General features: G+C 39.2%; 1 protein-coding gene across 1 annotated transcript in view; it reads right to left on the bottom strand.

Annotated features, from left to right (window-relative positions):
• ALCAM (activated leukocyte cell adhesion molecule) overlaps positions 1-17,019 on the bottom strand; it is a 172,202-nt gene that overhangs the window by 21,071 nt on the left and 134,112 nt on the right. Inside the window, exons 7-12 of the mRNA XM_056858330.1 lie at positions 14,626-14,753; positions 13,646-13,775; positions 8,519-8,631; positions 5,406-5,541; positions 5,112-5,249; positions 4,109-4,237 (exon numbers count right to left, since the gene is read on the bottom strand). Of these exons, the coding sequence (XP_056714308.1) occupies positions 4,109-4,237; positions 5,112-5,249; positions 5,406-5,541; positions 8,519-8,631; positions 13,646-13,775; positions 14,626-14,753 (774 nt within the window). The remainder of the gene's footprint in view (positions 1-4,108; positions 4,238-5,111; positions 5,250-5,405; positions 5,542-8,518; positions 8,632-13,645; positions 13,776-14,625; positions 14,754-17,019) is intronic.

Below are 17,019 nucleotides of genomic sequence, written 5' to 3'. Positions count from 1 at the left end.
GTCCTCTCCGACCGGGGGGTCCAGTTTGTTGCCAAATTCTGGCGGGCTTTCCTAAAGTTAATGGGAGTGGAGGAACAGGGCCTTTCTTCCGCCTATCACCCCCAAACGGATGGTCAAACGGAACGAGTAAATGCGGTAGTAGAATGTTATTTGCGTTGCTATGTAAATTTCCACCAGGACGACTGGGTCGACCTGCTGCCATTTGCCGAATATGCGTACAACAATGCGCCTCATTCCTCTACCGGCTTTAGTCCCTTCCAAGTTATATACGGGACGGATTTTGGCCCTTTCGGTTCTGCCCCCGTCTCGCCGGAGCTCCAGTCTACCCCTGATCTTCAGGAGTGGATTCAGGTGGTTAAATCCACCTGGCCATGGTTGCTCAAAAATCTGGAAAGGGCAAAAAGCAAGTACAAGGAACAAGCAGACAAACACCGGTCTCCGGGATGGGAACTCAAGGTGGGGGAGCAAGTCTATCTGTCCACCAAAAACCTCCGCTCTCTTCGCCCCTGCAAAAAACTGAGCGACCGTTATGTAGGACCTTTCCCCATTACCAGAGTAATCAACGAGGTTACCGTGGAACTGAGTCTCCCTAAGACTCTCAAGGGAGTTCATCCAGTCTTCCATATAAGCCTCCTCAAACCTTATGTAGCAGCTCCCCAGTTCCACCCCCCTCCCGCTCATGAGATTCCTACCGTAGTAGGAGGGGATACCCATTTGGAAATATCCAAGGTTTTAGATTCCAAATGGAAGAAAGGGAAACTGTTTTACTTTGTTCGCTGGAAAAACCTTGGCTCCGCTCATGACGAATGGGTGGCCGCACCCCACATGGCGGCTCCTCGCTTGATCCGAGAATTCCACCTCGCTTATTAATCACAATGATTAATTTCATTTCTTTAGGCAGCAATCCTGACTTTATATCTATAATGTATCATATGAAAGAGCTTTATTCCAAAAATGACAAGTTTAATCTTATAAATGCTTAGTCAGAAGGAATGTTTATGTGTTACCCTTCCTGAATGCTGACTTTTCATCACTTTATTGTTGTAGACAGAGTTGATTAAACTTTAGCACCCTTGGGTGAATTCAGGCAAACACTTCTTGATCAGGGCATGTGCTGGAGACTATAAAACAAGCTGAGCAGGGCGCCAGATAATCCATGATGGATTTCCATGTGATCCACGGTGCAATCACAACAGGACAGACTGTACCCCTAGAGAGGGGAGGGGGGCTTGAAGGCTGATAGTACTGAAGTACTACCTTTAGTGCTGAAAATAAAGCTCCTTAACTCAAATTTCAAAAAAAGATGAATTATCCTCTGGATGTTTTTTTCTTGTAGGCGAACTGTTTATTGTGTAAAGATATATATTTATGTTCTGTCCTCGCTTCTTCCATCCAATTTATACTTCTTTTGAAGGAGTACTGCATTTTCTGAATAATCAAAGCACTACATTTTGTACCTGGGAAACTATGATCATTCTCCCTGTTGCCACTCACTATAATTGTGACGGGCAGATGGTATGTAGTTGTTTTTGTCAAGGCATTTGGTGGATTTCCCCCCATAATGTAATTAGGGACCTCTTCTATCCAGTTGCCTAAACTATTTTCTGATAGTTCAATTGTTTTTAAGAAGGTAGCAAAAGTATAGCCAACAAAACAACAGGGCTGTCCTTATCCTCTGTTACACGTAGCCAGGGTATGAGACATATGTCACTGAAAAAGTGGTTGTGGGAGTTTCATGAACCTACATTTCTGCTTTTTCAATGGAACGGCTGTATGCAACTTAGGTTTTAAATGGCTTGTAAATATCTATACTCCCAGAAGGACACAGAAAACAGGAGGATGTGGGGAGGTGTCCTGCCTTCATATCAACAGAGAATAATAGGTACAAAGTAGCCCCAGCATCCTATCTGTTTCAGTTGGAAGGAGGAAGCCATAGGAGAGCATTTACTTTAGCTCGTGTCCAGGCTCACCCTTTGGCTACGTTGGAGGGCAGTTTTAAGAAGATACCAGTATCAGAGAGACTCTGCCTCTGTGGGTCAGGGGAGCTGGAATCAGTGGCACATGTTCTATTTGGTTGTCCCTGGTATAATGAGGCTCGTGTCCAGCTCATTTTCCCCCTAATAAAAGGTGTCACAGGGGTACCGCAATCAGATTAATTGCTGATGTTGTTATTGGGGGAAAACAAACAGGTTACATCCTCCACTGCCAGGTTCTGCGCAGTAGTGATTAAAATCCGTCAGTCTAAGAGTATTCCTAAGGAGTGAAGGATCAACCTCAAAAGGGCGTCCATTGGCTATGTAGTTATGTATTCAGATTATTTAGGACTGAGTTCCCAGAAAGAAGGATTATGTTTTAACAGCATATAGTATGTATATGAGTATATTTGCCCGTTGAACTAACTATATGTATTTTTCTGGCAAGGCCGTAATAAAGTGTTTGATTTGATTTGCTCCAAGAAGGATTATAGATGGTAACCTCCTACAGTCAAGTTGGATGGAAGACTAGATGGCTTTAAGACAACTTCTTTCAAGGCAAAACAGGTTGCTGGATCTGTCCAAAACAGGTAGCTGAATGCCAAATTATTTGTGTTTTTGACAATAATTGTTTTCCATCGTGTCTACTATATCCAGAACCAGCCTCCACTCCCCCCCCCCCAAGTGTGCTTGACTATATCTAATGTGTATGTGCAAACTGGATGGACTGGTCACTCAGAGAACAGACATTACGTTAATCTCTCTGGGCCTGTTCTTCAGCTGCAAGAGTTATGAAGGTTTCCTTTTAAAAAACAAAATCTGGTATTTCTCAATGCTACAGGAACCATCTGGAGCCACAACTATGTACAGCTAGCAATATAATCCCTTTCAGCTTCAGCATGGAAGCAGTGTTCTCTTCACACAGAACTACTAACAAAGGTAAAACTACTTGATGAGGCTTCAATTAACTACAAACGTGTGCTTCGGCTTAAATGTATATAAAATACGGTTAATATAAAGACTACCAAGTGCTCCCTTCTGTTCTCAATCTTCAAGGAGAACTGTGCTCCTTGCCTGAGTTTTTGATTGACATTTGGGTTTTGCTAGACTTTACCTTTCCAGGATAATGACCCTTTCTTGTTCAGTTCTTCCCAGTATGCAAATGCTGTAATCTAACACTAACAGCAATTCAAAACAACTAGCCAGCACAAGATCTTTGCCAAATGCTGGCATGGATATCTTAAGAGCGTGACTTTTAAAAAAATATCCTTTTTTCTTCCATTCAAAAAGGTTTTTATTTTTGAATATCTAGCCTGATGAAGAGTTTGGGTGAGCACAAAAGCTTGCACAATGTTTTGTGCAATTTTGGTTGGCCACGATAAAAAGACATTACAAGGACTTTGGTTTTTGCAGAGGTATGTTGGCATCATATATACGCTGCTTTGGAAGTAAGACCTATTAAACTCAATAGGATTTATTTCTGAGAAAACACATATGATAGCAAGCGGTTAGTCAGCAGAAGGCTGTCAGACAGATGTGGCCAAAATTGCTGTAGGAAAAGTTACCCACACAAAGACACATCTATTGATGATTGTAATTAAAATGCTAATTTGGTCTTGGCCCAGAAGATACGAGTAATTGTCAAATTACAAGGCTGTAAGAGTAACAATGATAAAAGAGTACAACAGTCTTGCATGAAAGACTAACAGTATAATCCAAAGCAGAACTGTACCCGTTTAAGCTTGTTGCCTGCAATAGGCTTAGAAAGCTCTAACTCTATTTAGGATTGCTCTGTGAGAAACTTAAAAGCTCCTGGAATCCTTGGCATGAATGCTTATCAGCTAGAAGTATGTTAGTATAGCCAAACTCATTTCACATTTTTGGTCATCTTCCAAAAAAGGAACAAGTGCCAGAATTTACCATGGCAACTCAGTTCTGAGTTGCTAAGTGTTTGCTCACTTCTTCCCCAGGTCTGTGTGCATACAATAAAGCAACTTGGAAAAACAACATTCTGGCACAGAGCTATAGATGAGAAAACAGTGACAGCTATTTTGTGTGAAAGAAGATGGAAACAAGAAAAAATCACCTCTCTTGTTCTCATTTTTTATTTTATTTTTTAAAATAACCATACTTACTAGCAGACACATTCATAGATGTTACGACTCTTTCCAGCTGATTTTCTGCAGTACATGTTAAAGTCACATTATCTTCAGGAGCAATCATGATTTTACTTGAAAATTTTCCATCGATATATTTAGTCTCCTCTGTCTGGAAAACAAAATTAATCAAGTTATGGAAAGAACACCTCCCAAAATTTATTTAGAAAGCAATCTAAATTAGATATATACACTGTGTGATAATACATGTACAAGTCTTAGGCTTAAGTTTCCTTGCTCAATATAATATTCTCTGTCCCATGCAAGGAATTTGAAAAATTCATTTCAAGAATATTCTTCAGACAAGTATATTTTTCTGTCACAAAATTTTGCTGGATTCTGTCCTTTGTTGATTGCTGTTAGTTACTCAGATATATAAATAAAGGCCAGTATCACTCTAGTGCAAAACCCAGCTGTATCAAAGGTAGTAAGTAAAGTAACCAACAATGACAATGGGAGGGGGGGGCAAGCCTTAGAACTAGGTGACTGCTTTCCAGTTGCAATTCAAAGGTATTGTTCAGAAGCCCTACCATCTGCCATATTAGAAGGGAGATTTAAGACGATCCCCAGGATGGAGAGACTTTGTCTGTGTAACACAGGGGAGCTGGAAACCATTGAGCATGTATATTTTAGATGTTCCCTCTACAAGTCAGCCCACTTCAATATTATTGACCCTTTGATTAGGGAAATGGGCTCTGATGATAAGGGTGAATGGACCAAAAGGTTTCTGCTGGGAGACAGCTCACCAATCACCACCCAGGTTGCAAAATAGTGTGCAATAGCAATGAAGCTACGTTGCCTTAATGCACTTCCTTAATCTGTGGAAATGTAAAATTGGGTGGTTCCTAATTTTGTTGGCCTTGGTTGTAAACATCTACTCTGTATGGCCAGTTTCTGTTTTTACCTGTTTTATCTGGCATACTAGCTGCAAATAAAATTTATTTACTTATTTGTATTGTTCAGAAAGTAATGAGAAAATTACTTGCTTTATTAGTAAGGGTTCCAATGCCAGTGGCTGTCCATTGTACTGCTGGCTTGGGATAACCTTCCACAGTACACGATATTGTTTTAAATGTTCCATCTGAGCTGGTTCTCTTTGACATTTTGATCTGAGGTTTTCCTAAGGGGGGGAAAATTCAAAGGAACAAGCTGCATATTTATTTTCTAAATTTGTATTCTACTTATTCCTTCACTGCCAGAGATTCACAATAATTAACAATATATAAATTATTTTTTGAAAGCAATATATAAATTATAGCCATTGACATCACATTACCTTCTACTATCAGTGTAAGTGTTTGTCTCTTCTTTAACCCTTCAACCTCCTGCAATGTAGTCTCACAGATATAATTTCCTGCATCCTTATAGTGCAAATTTGAAAAAGATGGACTTGACCGCATTCTGGTATTGTCCTGATAAAAAGTAGCAAGTGAAAATTAAGCACATTCACAACTTTAATCAGGATAGCCTATAAGTTTCATAAAAATTGATTTGAAGCTACCTCCTTTTTATATTATTAAAATTTATTTTAAAGAACTATTTATTATTTATTATTCCATCTGTCCATCTACACAAAAACCTAGGTGGGTCGGCACTTCCCTGCACCTTCATGAACACATGAACACATGAAGCTGGCTTATACTGAATCAGACCATTGGTCCATCAAAGTCAGTATTGTCTACCCAGACGGGCAGCGGCTCTCCATGGTCTCAGGTAGAGGTCTTTCACATCACCTACTTGACTAGTCCCTTTAACTGGAGTTGCCGGAGATTGAACCTGGGACCTTATTCATGCTAAGCAGATGCTCTATCACTGAGCCACGGCCCCTCTTCCTGTACAAAAAGTGTTCAGCTATAAATCTCATTGAGCAGCTTTCTTTCTACCATCAGCTCATAGACTCTGTTCTCACTAGTTTGCAGGTGTGCAGAAATGGGAAGAAAATGTTTTTCCTCCACGCCCCCACAGGCCTTCAGATATCTAGTGGGATTTTGCCTTATCTTCACTTTCTCCTTGAAAATCAAAGAAGATAAAAATGCACAACTGCCCCCCTCCCACCAATCCTTGACTGCAGGACAAAAGAGCAATGCAAAGGATCCTCAGAGCTCCTGCCATCAACTCCTGCACTGCCCCAAACTCCTTGTGCAAGGCCAGGCCTAGATCAGGACATTGTTATCTTTTTTATAATACTTTGAGAGGACCAAGGGGTAAAGCTGAACAAATGGATTCACTCTTCCCTAGACAAGCTTTCCCCTTCAGAGCAAATCTATGCACTGTTAGAGTTGTGCATGGATTTAGGATTTGGAAAAGTTAAGAGTTACTGTAGTATATGGAAAAAGCTTGTTACTTCCAAGTACTGCTATATATATTAGGCACCACCTGGATTTTAGATATAGGGATTAATGGTTTTAATGTAAACGTAATTGTTACATTATTACTGATTGCTTTATTTTACCGATGTTTTAATGATGTGAACCGCTCTGAGCCTGGCCTTAGCTGGGAAAAAGTGGGATATAAATTCAAAAATAAAAAAATAAAAATAAAACCCCCAAGATCAAGTGTCAATAAAAGGTATATTACCTCTGCAAATCTTTATTCAAATGGGTAATATTTTTTTTAAAAATCTATACATTACATCAATTATGTTTAACAATATTGTTGAAAACTATCAATACTCATTTAATTATCTCCATATTTACTGATTAATTTTCCCCAGATGTAGGACAAAAAAGGTTAATTGTTTTTAGTGATTAACTGATTTACATTTTTATGACTGTAAGAAAACAGGATAGGATGTTGAGATAGCAGCTATTGATGACTTCAAAATTCAAACTGTTAATCATCCTTATTTACAACTGCAACTTCCCTTTCAAAGCATAAATTATTGTCTCTATACACACAGAACAGTAAAGGTAGTTCAAATTAGTTATGCTTATTTGACTATACAGTGTTTTATTATAGAGAGATAAAACTGGCCTTAACCAGGGCTGCTGAGAGCCACCATGGGTAGGGTGCCCAACTTCCTGCCGAAGGTGGGCAATTGCCTGCCAATTCGCCAAACTGCCCACTGACCTTCAACTGGTTGGCAGGTGGAAGCAGGCCCAGCGGACGCGGGGAGGCCAATGATAATCCCTGGTGTGATTACATCACTTCCATGGTGACGTGGATGCGCCGGATCGCACCGGGGATACTCTAGCATTCTTCCCCCCAAACTCTGTGGAAACCATAGAGTTTTGGGGGGAGAGTGGGAAAATATTAATTTCCCCCTTCTGTTCATAATATTAACAAATGTTTGCTGCTATACTACTATTAAATATGTTCTAAATCACTGACCAGGATGGATGAAGAGTTAAGACTGAAAAATAAAGGATGAAAAAAAAATTAGAAATGGGGGTAGATGAATGGCAGAATATGAAAGAAAAGGAGCAAAACAAAGAAGTATGGAAAAGAATTAGAAAAGTGTAGGAAAAGACAATGACAGTTTTTAAAAAATTTTTTTTTTGCTACCACACACTTACAGAGCTGCTCCTGTACAAGAACTGGCTGTGCAGGAGCTGGATGAAACTAAAGGAAGAGGGGCACCATAGATAATGACCCTGTTAGGAGGCTGCATCTTGGCAATGACTGGAACTTGTCCAGGCTGGTCTTGCCTTGCTTGGTTGATGAGTTTAGTAGGATCTGAGAAGCAACGGTTTCCCTCAGCCTTGAACTAAACTTTGCAGAAAGGTCAAGACAGCAGAAGCAGATACTGCTCTTTGTTTTGCTCTACCTTCCCTGCGCCCCTAGTGGCTGCAGTCAGAATTGTATCAGGATTTTTTAAAAAATATATATTTCATGCATAAAGCATAATGCTGGCTTCAGGCACCCTACAGCTGACTCCCCCCCGAATATTGTCCCCCCCCTCTCAGCGGCCCTAGTCTTTGTGCAATATTAACAATATTCAACCTGATTCACAATGGTGATGTGTGAAAGAGCAATCATGGCAAAGTTTCCTCCTTAGATGGAAGCAATGACGGGTAAAAGAGAGTTTAAAGAAATATGCCTGGTTTTATATGTGTATGTTCCTCACAGGTGAAGAGAAGCACATATCTCTTGTCCTCTGGTATCTGGGTATTAGAGAAAATGAAAATTTACATTGGTATTTGTCCTGCTTCCTCATCTTTCCCCCGGTTTTCTCCGCATTCTTTGTTCCTGGCTGTTGCTGGGCAGCAAGTACGTACACCAAGGCTTTGCTGGAAAGAGTTTGGATTTAAAACTGTCCAGCAAAATTTAATTATATTCCCTGAATAAATACTGTCACTTAATCCTTTAAAACCCGAAGAAACACAAAGGATGACCAGACAAGAGACATAAATGTGTTAACAAGTAACAGCAGAATTAAACAATCCTTACCTTTAGCCAAAACAGAGTTGCATTTCTACTAGAAGAAACTGTACAGGATACAGGTAGTGCCTCTCCAATCTGTTTAGTAACTGTTCCACTGGGAATAAGGGACAAATCCAAATCTGTTGAGTGGGATTGAAGGAAAGCACAAACAAATCAGCACTGTCAGGACAAATCTTACATCTTAATTTAAGAAGAAGAGAAAAATACTGTTGGATAATTCCAGTTAAAGCTGTATTTTCTCAGAGTCAGTTCCTTTACACAAGGGAAAAGAACATATTCTTCAAAAAGCAGCATCAAAATATCTGAACAGCTACTGCAATTATTAGATAGCAGAAATTGAAGCATAATGCATTTTCTTTGCTGGATCATATCACAAAAAAAAAACCAAATTTATTTTTAAAAAGGAGAAGTGAAGAAGTACTAGGAGGAATACAACTTTTTAAGAACCCCACTGCCACTCCACACACACAAAATAAACCAGAAATGATGTTCATGTGGGTTTTTTTTGGTTAGTAATGGTACAACAGAAAAAGAGTGCATGAAAAATGTTATGTTAATAATCAATATTAGTAATATCTGTGAAAAACCAAAAAAGGTAGGCAGTTTATTCCTGAAGGGGGGGCGAAGCTCCCCACACCAGTGTAGGCTGGCATGGGGCAAACACGCAGGTGTCCGGGCACTGCCAGCCCCTGCCACCAGCGCATCCACACTGGCAGGCCTTTCCCAGGAAGGGAAGGGCCACGTTGGCATAGGGAGAGCCTTCCTAGATTGTCCCCCGGGGGTAGAGCTGCCTTTAGGAAGCTTCCACAGCCCTTTTGCCCCGGGAAAGCCCCCTTGAGCTTTTCTGGTGGCGCAGCCTTGCTGTTTGCATTGGGACATTTCCCCCTTTTTATTTTATTTTGTTAAATGCTCTTTTAGGCTCCATGACAGCTGGAAAGCCTCTTAGGAGGTGGCACGGCTCTGCTGTTCCCGGCCGCTGTGGAACTCCCCCCCCCCCCAGGATTGTGCTCTTAATTTCTCTATTGTCAGTGGCCATAGGGACATTTCTTTTATCTATCTTTGTAAGTGCATATCTAGCAAACCATAAGCATATGTAAACATTTTAGCAGGAGACAGTAAGGGACGCGACTGCCTGTCAAACACCATCCAGTTTCTTCCCCTTCAATGCATTCCTCAAATCAGAAAGTCTAAATCACAAGGCAAAAAAGCTTTATGACACCATCCCCATGACTTAAATAATCTTCATAGGAATAAAATAAGTCAGCTGAGGAACAATTGTAGATGTTTCTTCTTCACCTTGAATACAGCCTGCCTGAACTTATGCTCTCAAATTTTCTTGAAGTTCTCTCTGCACAAAGTGGCAGGTGAGGAAGGCTAAGAAACGGAATTTTCCCCTCAGGGTAATTCTCTTTTTATGTTTCCTCAAACCTTTAGGTCTTTGAAGCAGGATAAAACTGTGCACTTGAAAAAAAAAAAGTTACTCAGAAAAGATCATCCGGGAGGGAATCCTGTCACACGCATCACAGGAAGCAGGGACTCATTAAATTCTTGGCTTCTTCATCTTATGAAAGATTGACATTCTGTATGCAGTAACTTTCAATTCAGACCACCTCCAGGTAACATAGTAGGTGCTTTCCATTTTCCGTGATGGAGCAGAGTCTCTTCCTTTCACACAGAATGTTTGTTTTTTATTTCGTAAAAATATCTATTTTAGACTAAATGTTGCTTATAGATACAATTCTGAAAAAACTCTGTAGATTATTTACAGGGTTTTATGTGGGTTCTCATTGTCAATACCCGTGTTGGCGAACCTATGGCATGCGTGCCGGACTTGGCCCGCTGAGCCCTCTCTGTGGGCACGCGTGGGTAAGTTGAGCAGCCGTCGCATCTGCCTTCCCTGGACTCTACTGCTCAGCGCTGAGGAGCAGTTCAACCCCCCCCCTTCCCTGGACTGCCCGCCGCCCAGCTTAGGGGCTTTGAACAAACATTAATTGTTCAAAAGCATGCCAAATGCAAACTTTTACCTTTCAATAAAAAGTTGTTTGTATCACTGAAAGCTCTGTTATTGTGTTTTTCTTTTAAGGCAAAAGATGTTAATAATGTATGTGTTGTTTTTTTCTAAACTAAAACCTCAGTATTCAGGTTAAATTGCCATGTTGGCACTTTGCGATAAATGTGGGTTTTGGGTTGCAGTTTGGGCACTCGGTCTCTAAAAGGTTTGCCATCACTGGTCTATACTATACTTCCTTTTCAATTGCTTCATAAAATATATTTTTATTGGTGATCTTTGTATTTTAAAAACAACTAATGCATTTGTTTTCATATCACACTGGGAAAAAAACTGTGAATTTTTGAGAAATAATTCACAACAGTTTTGTTTTTACTTATATTATTGCTATGTAAGTTGAGCACCAAAAAAAGGTTCTTTGTAGCTGCAATATTTGATAATTTTAATTTACTGCAGGCAGGAAAGAAATGCATCCCCTTATTTTATACACATATCAACTGTCACAGTAAAGATGCAAAGACGGTGCCCTACATGCTGCTACATTGTTATGCAAACCATGAAGACATGAGTAACGTTTGAGTAAAAACACAACAAATGAATGTTACAAGTTTACACTTTCCTGTTAAAGTGTGAGTCTCCAAAAAAGGGACAGTGAGTGAATAAAAAAGTCTGATGAAAGTCAAACTTTGTATGAAAGCAACTTTCACATGTTCTAACTGAGAGGAAAGGCTAAGCTTTGCATCAAAACACTGAGGTTACATAAGACTTAGCTCAGTCCTAAGTAGAGTTACATGTAGAAGTCTATTGAAGTCAATGGACTCAGAAGGGTGTAACTCTGCTTAGGATGGCACTGTCAAGGTAATTTTGGCACTAAGTATGCTTCTAGTGGTCTGTCTGACACAAATGATGGTGCTATGCTTGTCCAATTTATTACTTTTACATCACATAATGTGAATAAATGGGATGAAGAAAGCCTTGCCACCATCATTGTTTACCAGGGGCAGTCCCTATTTTCTGATCTGTGACCATGGCAAATCACTGTTCCTTATTTTTCCTTTTTTTCCTTTGAGGAATGGCTTATTTAAAAACGCTAGACTGAGCTGCTAGGATTGTCATTCTTGAGAATTTAATTCCTCTCCCTTGGGTATCTGGAAGTTATATCTATGAGTAAGGCAGGATGCACCCTATTTTCTGTATTGCACATGAATGTCCAAGTGGTACACAGTCTGCCAGCCTCACTTTTCAGTATTAATTTAGAACTATTGATAATAAATGATTGTAAGACAATTACGTTTTCCTAGAGAACTTTAAACCTACAGAACAAACACATACTTAGCTTTGAAACTATACAGAGCAGGTTACTGCCGAATAAAGGGATTCAGCATATGACAAACAGAGGAGAGCCCTCAGCAGTTTACAATAGGCTTAGACAGTAATACCTGATAAAAAGAGCACCTTAGAGACCAACAAGATTTTTGGGGTATAAGCTTTTGAGAGTCAAAGCTCTCTTTGTCAGATACATGACAAATCTTGTTGATCTCTAAGATGCTACTGGACTTGAACCTAGTTAATAAAAAGCTGTTACAGGAACATCTGAATTTTTACCTAGAAAATCTTTAGGGTATGCCAATCCATTTCAAATTATTTAAGGACCAGCAGGGATAGTACATCAGGAAACTCCTCTCCCATCCAAATTCCTCCCTCTCCAAGGTAATTTATATTAGTGGCTTGAATAGGCTAATTTCCTCATCTTTCTCTGCCTTGTTTTCTTCCAGAATTGACTTTACTGTCAATATTCCAAATGGAATTAACTGTAAATAAATAAGTCCAGCAATGAGCAATGGATAGGGTTGCCAACCTCCAGGTGGTGGCTGGTGATCTCCCGCTATTACAACTGATCTCCAGGTGACATAAATCAGTTCACCTGGAGAAAATGGAAGCTTTGGATAGTGGACTCTATGGCATTATACCCCACTGAAGTTCCTCCCCTCCCCAAACCCCACCTTCTCCAGGTTCCATCCCCAACATTTCCAGGTATTTCCCAACCCAGAGCTGGCAGCCCTTGTATTGTGACTGAATATTAACTTGTTAGGGTTAATCAGACAACAGATCTTAGGGGTATGGTTTTCAGAGGAGAACAAGTGCACTGTAAAGGACGTATACATGCATATATTTGTTCTCAATTTTTGTGCACACAGATTTTCCCCTACAAATGCTTCCAGACAATTTCCCCCTGCAACCAGAAAACAAGTATACCATATTAAAACACACACTTAACAAATCCAAAAATGAAACTCCAGGAGACCTTTTCTCCTGCAAATGCCCTCTGAACCTCCATTAGTTCTGGGAGTGCCATGCTTACTTTTTAACAGGTACTTCTATCTTTATCCACCTGAGTAACTAACAAAGATTTCTGGATCCTAAGAATTTCACTGGTGCAAGGGTGTGAGTCCTCAATATAACTCCTAAACCCCTTTTGCCATTCTAGCATCTTAATTAATTCAGCTTAATTTCTTTCAAGGCAAGTGTCTATACATAAGAGCTATGTACAGGCTCACAGCAATTTGTATCCAGGTGTCCATAATGTTTCTTGTACATGATCTTTTGGGAAGTGGGGAGGAATGTATTGAATAGCAAAAGGATTTGAAGGGTTACAACATACATGCATTCCTATGATACAGTCCTTTTCCAGAAATTTATAAAATAATAATAAACAGATTTACTGTAAATAAAACATATACAATTTCTAAACCCAACAGCTGAAAGACTTTAGTGCAATTACCGAATTAAATTTTAAATCCCAACACAAGAAATTAAACTTTATCTGTACAAAACTTCAAAGTATCCATGAATTATAGAAATTAACAATTATAGAAATTAACAAATACTGCAAAATACAGAAGTGAAAAGGGAAGTGAACAAATATGTAATTGAGTTACTAGATTAGATGATAATATACATTTTTTAAAAATTGAAAAAAAAACACACATTGAGTATTTCTTATCCAGTCCATATAGGAAATCCCAGGTATGGCTGATAAAATCACACATGTATACAGTCAGTTGACACATGTTCTAAACCAACACACTAGATAAAGTCCTGACCAACATAATGAAATTACTTACAATGTATTGTAATTAAAGTAGAATCGGACAAACTTTTATCAATCAGAGAACATCTGTATTCTCCTGATGCATTTCTTCTTACATCTGATAATATGTGAATACTTGAACCCTTTATAGGTTCAAGTTCTCCCTGTTAAAGGAAATTAACCACATTAAACAGACAAGCCTGCTGAAAGTCGAACTTACATGCACATTTCCTTTGGTTATATTTTCACAAACAACCTTAATTGCAGTCAAATATCCCCAACATATAGCTGCCTTACTCTTCACATACATAAACTAGGCTTGTGCTAATGCTTCATGGTCAGAATTCTAGACACCATATTTTTCATTTCAGTAAAAAAAATACCTCAACATTATTTTTGAAATGGCTCTGCTGTCAAGGCTTTTGCCACCATTTTAAAGATTGTTATAAATACGTGCATCTCTGTATACAGCTCTCTTATAGGATATCATAATATGCTGATGCAAAGTGGGTAAACAACAGTGACCTTATTGCTATACTGTTAAGTAAGAAAAACATGAAAATCTGTTCATAATTTCAGCTTATCTTTATTTAAGGGTTCAAATTTATCCAGAAATTCATCTTTAAAGTAAATTGTCCTTTGAAGAAAAAAAGGTACATAAATACAAAATGCAGAAGTTTGCATCAGCAAACTTAAAAAGACCAGTAAAAGAGCTATATAACCACAACAATATGACCATATAAGATGTAATAGAGGCCAAGAACAATCTTCAGAACAGTAAGCATTACACAGAGTGTTTCAACAGTAAAATGATGGTGTTTGCTTCTCCAAGACCAACGAACACAAGCCAATTTCTATTAAACTGCAAGTAAAAAAACTTTCAACCATGACGGACTTGTACATGCTGAGAGAAATGGATTGGGGAGGTGGAATATTGTAGTGGAAAAGTAAAGGCAAAAAAAAGCAAAGCAAGAACTACCAACAAAACATTCTTTTCAATTTGACAATACTTACTGGAATATAAAACAAAAATTCCTCAGGTGGAGGATTACCATTTCCCAAACATCTCAGGGTGATGTTATCACCTTCTTTAATGGTATTTCTTTGTGAAACTACTTGAATTCTAACCTCCTCTGTAGGATCTGTGAAGACACAGTCATTAATTCACTTATTTGTCATAATGTACACAAAACAAGTTAGATAACACAAGAATAGACTATAGGTACGGAGCATCTTAATTCCTGTAGTAGTCATTCAAAAACCTAACAAACAAAGCATGTCCCTTTATTTAAAAAGTAAAATAAAAAAAAAACCCAATGAAGTGAGAGATGTGAGGCTGTGTATAGTTTCTCTTCTGGATAAGCCACAAAAACAAAACAAAAACAAAAAAACCCCGTAAGAGAACCTGTGTGATGCTATTGCAGAACCGTACATCCTCCTTCTAGGCTCCTGCCTGCAATGAATCTGCTCATGCAATGCTAACAGTGCCAATAAATTGTTTGAGAGAGACAGCACTTATCATCTTTCAAATCAGGAGACTAGTGATATCAAAATCAGTGATGGCATTCATTTGGTCAGCAGCCATACATATACGTAGTTTCCATACAGCCCGTTGCGGAATGCCAAAATCTTTGGATAATAGCTAAAGAGGCTGCTGAATTTCTACCCCAAATAAGTTGCTCTAAACCAAGATTCTTCTGTCACAGAATGGAACTGCAAATGTGATCTTTTCATCCATTTTCTCTTGGTGTGTCTGAAGAGGGTGTGCAACATAGGTATGTATTTGGATATATATCATCACCACAGAAGTATGGATTATTATAAATATCAAAATGCACCTTGTTGCACAGTCATACGAAGTTTACAGAACTACAGTGATCATAATTATAAGGAATACCTGGTACAGCAAACCTACGGAACTAGTAAAAAATTGATTGATTGATCTTTGCTCAACCCTAACAACTGCCCAAAAGATATGGGAATAAAACCTACAGTCAATCAGAATAGCATACTTGGTTAACCCTCACCAACAAATTATATTCTATCAACAGAAAGTTATTCCTCTTCCTCTTTGGTCAAATTCTAGAAGTTAATTGCAGGGCAACCACAGAGAATGTCTTATTCAATTGAAACAAAATGCACAGATGATAAAGTCATTTTAGTCTACTCTTAATGATGACAGTTGAAACTGGATTATAAACCTGCAAATTCCAGCCTCCCTGTCAAAGAAGCCAATAGGTATCAGAGACAACAATTAAAACATTCACAAATTTTTAAAAAGTACATTATTAATCTGTCAAATCATACAACTTTGCAAGCAGTGACCTCTTCCACAACTAGCAACTTTCCAGCATTACTGATGACTAAGACAATTGTGAAACATCAGTCTATAAAAGGTAAATTGCAAGTGCCGTCACAACTTGGATCAGAGGTTTGTGGGAAGGGAAGAGGGAATCTATGATATCCATTCATCTTTTTTTTTAAAGGATACCGTATATACTTGTGTATAAGCCGAGTTTTTCAGCCCAAAAAAAGGGCTGAAAAAGCCGAACTCGGCTTATACACGGGTCAATACAGTAGGAGAGGGGAGGAGGGAGGAGGGAGGAGGGAGGAGGGAGGAGGGAGGGAGGAACTTACAGCTCGCAGCCTCGCCCGGGAGCCTTTCTCCTGCCGGCAGGGGCCTGGAGGGGCCGGCGGGAGGGCGACCTGGGGCAGGGGCCCTGCGCTCTAAAATAGCGGCCGCCATTTTAGAGCGCAGCATTGCCGGTAAAGGGAATTTCTTATTGACCCTCGGCTTATACGCGGGTCAATAAGAAATTCCCTTTTCTGGCCTCAAATTTGGGGGGTCGGCTTATACTCGGGTCGGCTTATACCCGAGTATATACGGTACTCTCTTTTTGAGTTAATTATTTGTCTTGAGCTGTTTCAAAATGTAACTGCGCAGCATAGATCTGGCTTTTCTACTTAAAGGCGCATTAAACTGGATACAGAGGGCTTCTGCAGTACCTAAGGACATTTTCATCTTCTCTCCCTATTTTCCCTGGCATTAATATCTTACTGTACCAGAGACTGCCTGGTTACTCAAGACAGCTGTGCTAGTCAGGCAGTGACTAGCTAGGGCTAATCATCAACATTTTGCCACAAAAAAAAATTCCCTTGTAAAAACAGAGTGAACTCCCTCTGCTACTAAGTGGAGATCTCAAAAATGGTCTGGCTTAATAGGCTCCAGAAAGGAAAAAGATGACCCCAAATCTATAGAAGCATTTCTAGGCTTGTCTTCATTATATTTCAGGTAATGTGCTAGAGTATCTCCTTCTTAATTAGAAAGCTCCATAGTCAACTGTGTATCTTATATGTAGTTAAAATGGGTTGTTTAAAAGGTAAGTTACCAGTGGACATTATGAAATT

The sequence above is a fragment of the Euleptes europaea genome, chromosome 12, assembly GCF_029931775.1.
Source record: "Euleptes europaea isolate rEulEur1 chromosome 12, rEulEur1.hap1, whole genome shotgun sequence".
In the NCBI taxonomy this organism is placed as follows: domain Eukaryota; kingdom Metazoa; phylum Chordata; class Lepidosauria; order Squamata; family Sphaerodactylidae; genus Euleptes; species Euleptes europaea.
Note: the sequence above shows the minus strand (reverse complement) of the source record. Positions and strands in the feature narration are given on the sequence as shown.